The 6,105-nt window shown below is 44.3% G+C and overlaps 1 protein-coding gene across 1 annotated transcript; it reads left to right on the forward strand.

Moving 5' to 3' along the window:
- Positions 1 to 281: 281 nt before the first annotated feature.
- On the forward strand, positions 282 to 5,634 carry LOC143169508 (keratin, type I cytoskeletal 19-like). Its single transcript, XM_076356923.1, has 8 exons — positions 282 to 810; positions 1,712 to 1,794; positions 2,351 to 2,507; positions 2,946 to 3,107; positions 3,568 to 3,693; positions 3,877 to 4,103; positions 4,616 to 4,746; positions 5,323 to 5,634. Exons 1-8 carry the CDS (start codon positions 322 to 324, stop codon positions 5,346 to 5,348), a joined length of 1,401 nt encoding a protein of 466 aa, XP_076213038.1. The 5' UTR covers positions 282 to 321; the 3' UTR covers positions 5,349 to 5,634.
- The last annotated feature ends 471 nt before the right edge of the window (positions 5,635 to 6,105 follow it).

Consider the following 6,105-nt stretch of genomic DNA (forward strand, 5'->3'; position numbering starts at 1 on the left):
TAATGTTGTAAAGTTTGCATCATAAACAAAAAGCTGATGATTCATAAAACATTATTGCTAATGTATTTTTGAAATTAGCAAGAGACATGTAAAGTATCTTCCTTGTCTACCAGGATTCTTGAAAGGAAACTTCCCTTTGAGAAATTATTCTTGGCACCAATGGCTAGAGTAGCCAGCCTTATGGGAAGAAGAAACAGTGGTGACACCCACTGTGGAAGGTATAAATAGAGTTTCGTGGCCACGGACAACTCGCAGTCTGATTTAATATCAAGCTGTGCATCTTGCTTTGGGCTTCTGCTTGCATTTCCAACTGCTGTCGCCATGAGTTGCAACATTAAGGAGACTATTACTGTGTCTAGCAAAGGCAGGAGCAGTGGTGGCAGCTGTATCATTGGTGGTGGTGGTGGAGCACGGATTTCTTCCTATGGGATAGGCAGTGGCAGAGGTTTTTCTGGAAGGAGTTACTGCAGTGGAGTGAATTATGGAGGGGGACTGAGTGTTGGTAGCTTGGCTGGTGGGAGCTATGGAGGTGGCAACTGCTATGGCAATGGCCTTGGTTTTGGCCTTGGAGGCGGTGTGGTTGTTGGTGGTCTTGGTGGCGACTGTTTGCTTTCATCCTGCGATGAGAAGGTCACCATGCAAAATCTCAATGACCGCCTGGCTTCCTATCTGGACAAGGTGAAGTGCTTGGAGAAGGAAAATGCTGAACTGGAATGCAGAATCAGAGAGTGGTATACTACACAGGGCCTCTCCTGTGAGCCCCGGGACTACAGCTGCTATTACAAAGAAATTGAAGATCTTCAAAATCAGGTAATCCCCTTTTTCAGTTGTTCCTCCTCTATTTAAAGCTTATTTCTGAATTTGTGTTTAGAACCTACTCCAATTGTTAGAGGTAACTTTGGTGATGTTAAATTTCTTTGCAAACATAAATTTTGGCACTTTCTCCTATGATATTGTTGAGCGTGGGTGCATATTAAAGATGCATGCTGCAAGGGGATACAGGTGGGATATTACTCTTAAAAAGGAAAAGGATGCTTTGTTACATTGTGTTTTGACTATACAATTATAAATATGATATCACCAAGTGTGCTCTGAGGAAATGTAGTGGTGTCAGCCCAGTAGGAAGAGCAAAGCAAAGAGAACTATAGAACAAGAGCAAAACATGCATATCAAATGCTGTATCAAATGAAGCATTATAAATTCTAGGTGAGAAAAGTTGAGTATTTAAAATTGATTGCTGCAGTGGCAAAAAGAGCCTGATACTAATATGTCCACAATGAAAGTTACAGCTGACCTTAAGGCTCACAGATACCTTCCAACTATCTCCCTGAAGATCCTTAAGCTTGAAGCCAAGAACACGCCAGCCTGAATGTCAGCTGAGACTTAATGTCTCAAGGAAGGTTCTTTAGGTTCACTTCTTTGTGAAGCATCTTTAGAACTTGCCTTCAGACCTTGAAATTGGGAAGTCCCACCTCACAACTCTTTAACTCCCAACCTCTACACAGTCAACCTCTTTTCTTTACTGACTGTGAGTTAAGGAGGCAAAGCTACCTCCTGCACCTGCTCCGCTCAAGGAACAAGGTTACTTAAGTAAGATGGTATCAGAAAAAGGAAATTGTGAAGACTTACTACCTAACTGCAATCTAGATACACCTATAGACTATAACAGCAGAGAGAAGTGAGATATCTCTCATGGTCTGCTCTTTTCCAGATTGTCTGCGCAACCATTGATAACAACAAGATCATTCTGGACATTGATAACAGCAGGATGGCTGCTGACGACTTCCGCGTGAAGTGAGTGCCCCTCTGTGTAGATGAACTCCCTTGCCTCCTCCCTGCTCCTTTACATCTCACTTGTGGAGTCTCAGTGCACTAATTACAGAGACTTCAGACAAGTCTCACTACAACACCACATTAGGACAGGATGGAGTGACGAAATGCATTTTGCTTTTGGTCACCAGCCCTCCCTTAATTAGTATTCTCGGGTAAAACATTTGGCAAGTGTTTGTTGGTGAGGGCTGGGGACCGACATTGGAGGGAGTGGTCCATAGTGGTGTAGTTGGCGCATTTCCATCACAGACCAGTGCAGATTGGGATCAGCGAACCAGAAATGCAGCTGAATAAGTGATATCAAACATACAGTGATCAGGAGCAGGAAAAAAATAGTTGAGGAAGAAAAGCTTTCACATAACAAGACATCACTGCAGAGCAGAAATCTAATGCACAGTACGTTCAGCTTAGACAACAAAATACCGTTTAGAGCAAGTAGGTGGGAAAGGAGATCTTTGCATAAACTGAGCACATGTGAGATGTTACCATTCTGAATTTCTGCTTTCTTTCTCACCCTCAGGTACGAGACGGAGCTGGCCCTGCGCCAGAGCGTGGAGGCTGACATTAATGGCTTACGCCAAGTCCTGGATCAGCTGACTCTCTGCAGGTCTGACCTGGAGGCACAGCTGGAGTCGCTGCGGGAGGAGCTCTGCTGCCTGAAGAAGAACCACGAGGAGGTAGGGTCCTGCCCTTTCCCTAGGAGCACCATAGCCCTGACATAAAACTTTGCCTACACGAATGTGCTCTAAATTTAAAAGTAAAGATCAACCGCTTTCACGCCACAGCTTTCCCATCAAACACTTCTAGGGTTCGGACCTGTCTGCCTCGTGGGTGGTGCGGGAGCTCTGGCAGAGAGGCGGCTGCTGCTCTCGGGGCTGCGCTGGCACTGGGAATGCCAGAGGGGGGTGAAAGTTGCTGCTGAGTCCAGTGGATGAGAAAAGAAATTACCCAACAGTTTTGTTGGGGAAAACAAACACTTGCACCATCTTCCAGTGCTTTACAGCCACAGCTGGGAGGCACCCCTCGCAGGGAGCGCTGTTCTTAGCCACCAAGCTCTGCTTTTCTTTGTTGTCTTTCAAAAGCCAGTATGCATCTGATCTGGGTTATGTTTCCAGGAAATGAATTGCCTGAGAAAACAATCAACTGGAGACGTGAGTGTGGAGGTCAATGCCTGCCCTGGACCAGATCTCAGGCAAATCTTGGAGGATTTGAGATGCCAGTATGAAACACTGATAGCGCGCAACCGCAAGGAAGTTGAGGATTGGTATGAGTGCAAGGTAAGCAACGCACACCTGCTGCGAAACAAACTGACATGCACATTTCAGGGCACAGGATTGTCTCAGAAAACAGACGTGGAGACAATAAGCAGTTCTTCCTTTACAGTGAAGCCTGAGATCAGCACTCATTATACCCCGTGTTCCACAGAAGACACAGGCTTGTCTGACCAGTTTGTTATGTCCCATCTGGAACAGCAGCATTTGCCACAAGGCCTTGTGGTGTGTTGCTGGAACTGAGATATTCCACATTTGGATTAAAGAGACTTAATAGCCACAAGGTTAATGCAATTTGTAAAAAGAGCAAGCAGTTGAAGCTGGCGGTTAACGCCCAGTGCACAGAGAACTCACCCTGCTCACTTTTCTTTTTGCTAGCTACTCACTGTATTCTGCTTCTGTATAAGCAAGTCCAATTTACACAGATATTCTCTGAAGCTCTTTATTCTGGATTGGTGATTTTCAGATTGAGGAGGTGAATCGGGAGGTTATTACAAGCGGTCAGGAGGTAGAGACGTGCAACAACCAGGTTACCGAATTGAGACGCCAGTTGCAAGCTCTGGAAATCGATCTTCAAGCTCAGCTCAGCCAGGTGGGTGGTGAGCTTACTTACAGCTGTGGCATGGTTACTGCTGGATCTCTTAACATGAACAGCCAGACCTACCAATCAGCATGACGGTGGTGGATAGCTCCTTCATTTTTGCATTGGAAATAATAACCTCCAGGGTGACACTTAATGAATGTTGTTTCTTCATTTGGTTGTCTTGTTTATCAGAGAAATAATTTGGAATCCTCTCTGGCTGAGACTGAGTGCCAGTACAACACCCTCCTCGGTGAGCTACAGAACCAGATCACATGCGTGGAGCAGCAGTTGGCTGAAATAAGAGCAGAAATAGAGTGCCAGAACCAAGAATACAAGACCTTATTGGACGTCAAGTGCCGTTTGGAGCAGGAGATTCAGACCTACCGGTGCTTGTTGGAAGGAGGACAGCAGGACCTGATGTATGTAGATCTCTAAATGAATAAATGAATAAATGAAAATATCAAGGATCTGTATTACGGATTGGGAATCCGACATAATCTTTAGTCCACCTTAATGCTTTCACTGAGATGAAAAAGTTGTCTCCTGAGCAACTTTACTGTGATGAACATTCAAATCTGAACTAAATGTTACTCCTTGGGATTTGCAAAGCAGAGAAACCAAATCTGTTAACTGCTAGTTACAACATTGCAACTACTGGTGTTAAGTCGTATTATTCGTAACAATCTCTTTTCTGTAGTAAGACGGGCGAGAACTGTCAAAATAAGAATTAATTGCAAAGCTCTGCATTGCGTTTTCATGCCAAAGGAGGGCACAAATGCAAAGTAACTCTGAAAATGAAAAAAGAACACAACGTAAAATACCCAAACCCCTATAAAAGACATAGTTTGAGACTTTGTGTCATTTAGTCAGTCAGCAGTGTCATGTTAAGTTCTAAAATTCCTTATTTCTCTCCCCAAATTTATCCCACTAGTCATGGAGGAGGAATCGGAGTAGGAACTGGTGTAGGAGGAGGAGTCATTAGGACAAGCCACAGCTATACTACAAGTTCATCTTCCCATTGCCAGCCCCAAGTCCCACCCTGCAAGAGTGGAGATATACAAGGTAAGAGCCGTCTTTGCACAAAAGGGAAACTTTTTTTTCAGTTTGTTCCTTCATAATAAGGCCAGGAAACAACACACTCTCTGAGGACGAGTTATTGGTATCTTCTCAGAGAGTTACTGTGTTATAGGTATGATCTGTTACAATGGATCCAACAACAGTGCAAAATTGGCTGTGTCACTAAAAAATAGGTTTGAAGAGAGCTCTGACTGAATGCGGAGTAGCAGAAAGCAAATGAGAGACAAGAGGGAGCAGTAGGACTAAAAGGAGAAAGCTGGGGGAAATGAGGCATAAAGAAAAGATCTGAAGTAGAAGTAACGAAGACGACAGCCAAACAGAGCTTAGCAAAAGAGTCTGGAAGGAGTGAAAAGAAGAGCAAAGCTGTAACTTTACAAGTGCAAATTCCCATTAAAACACAATTATTTAGGGAATTTCTGGGGTTTCCTGGGTTGTCTGCCAACTGCTCTTGTTTAACAGAGTGTATTCTTGAAATAAGGGCACTACATAATCCAAATTTTTGTTATTTGAAGGATTTTATCTCTGTTCCAATCAAATAACGCTGCTATATTTTTTCTCCAGTGACCTGCAGGAGAATTTGTGATTAAGGAGGAATGGACTAGAAGATGACATACAGAGAAAGCCACAGACAAAACAAGAACACTCCATGTTCACTGCACGCCTCTATGCAGAGAAAGTAGAAGTAACTCAGCGATGCTTTGCCATGTATCTAAAGGGGCCTACTGGGGGCCACCTTCTTCTCTGTTCTGCTACTTCTGTTCTGTAATGCTGTAATCTCTAGAAGTTACTTGAGTTAGTCAGGATCACTAATGTACCCACTGGTGAAAAAAATTCTCTAATAAAACTTTGCTTCTGCCTGATGCAATCAAGAAACTTGTGTCTGGAAACTGAGTTCCTTTAGAAAACCAGGTGCTGATCCAGGTGCAAACCACAACCGCAGCCAGGCTAGATAGCCTCTGCAATGGCCCCAGCAGGAAAAGCATGCACAAAAACCCATGCACAAGGGCCAGCTAAACTGGTCAGGAACATACTCCACTGGGAACAAAGCTGCTTTGCCAGTGGGAGCCAGAGAATGGCCTCGCTGACCTTGCAGGTCTTGTCCACCTCCTCCCTGTCAAAGCCTGTAGCATACGTTGCCCGTTCCTGCATGACATCCTCCGTGGTCTACATAGACAGCCTAATCAGGCAGATGCCTGTGTGCTTCCCACAGAGCATTTTGCTTAAATTCATTGCAGAACAACAAAGGAGGAAGTAAGTGAAGCTGGAGGTCATTAATGAAAGGACAACAGAGAGATCAGTGACAGAAATTTCCATGAAAAAGCAAGGTCAGGATGGTGTATATCC

This window comes from Aptenodytes patagonicus, chromosome 20, assembly GCF_965638725.1.
Source record: "Aptenodytes patagonicus chromosome 20, bAptPat1.pri.cur, whole genome shotgun sequence".
NCBI classification, from domain to species: Eukaryota; Metazoa; Chordata; class Aves; order Sphenisciformes; family Spheniscidae; genus Aptenodytes; species Aptenodytes patagonicus.

What these genes read in the sequence shown, in the direction of transcription:
- LOC143169508 (XM_076356923.1), top strand. Translation starts at nt 322, where the DNA reads ATGAGTTGCAACATTAAGGAGACTATTACTGTGTCTAGCAAAGGCAGG. An exon ending in TGAAGAAGAACCACGAGGAG is followed by an intron (nt 2,508 to 2,945) that starts GTAGGGTCCTGC and finishes TTATGTTTCCAG; the next exon opens with GAAATGAATTGCCTGAGAAA. An exon ending in CAAGAGTGGAGATATACAAG is followed by an intron (nt 4,747 to 5,322) that starts GTAAGAGCCGTC and finishes TTTTTTCTCCAG; the next exon opens with TGACCTGCAGGAGAATTTGT.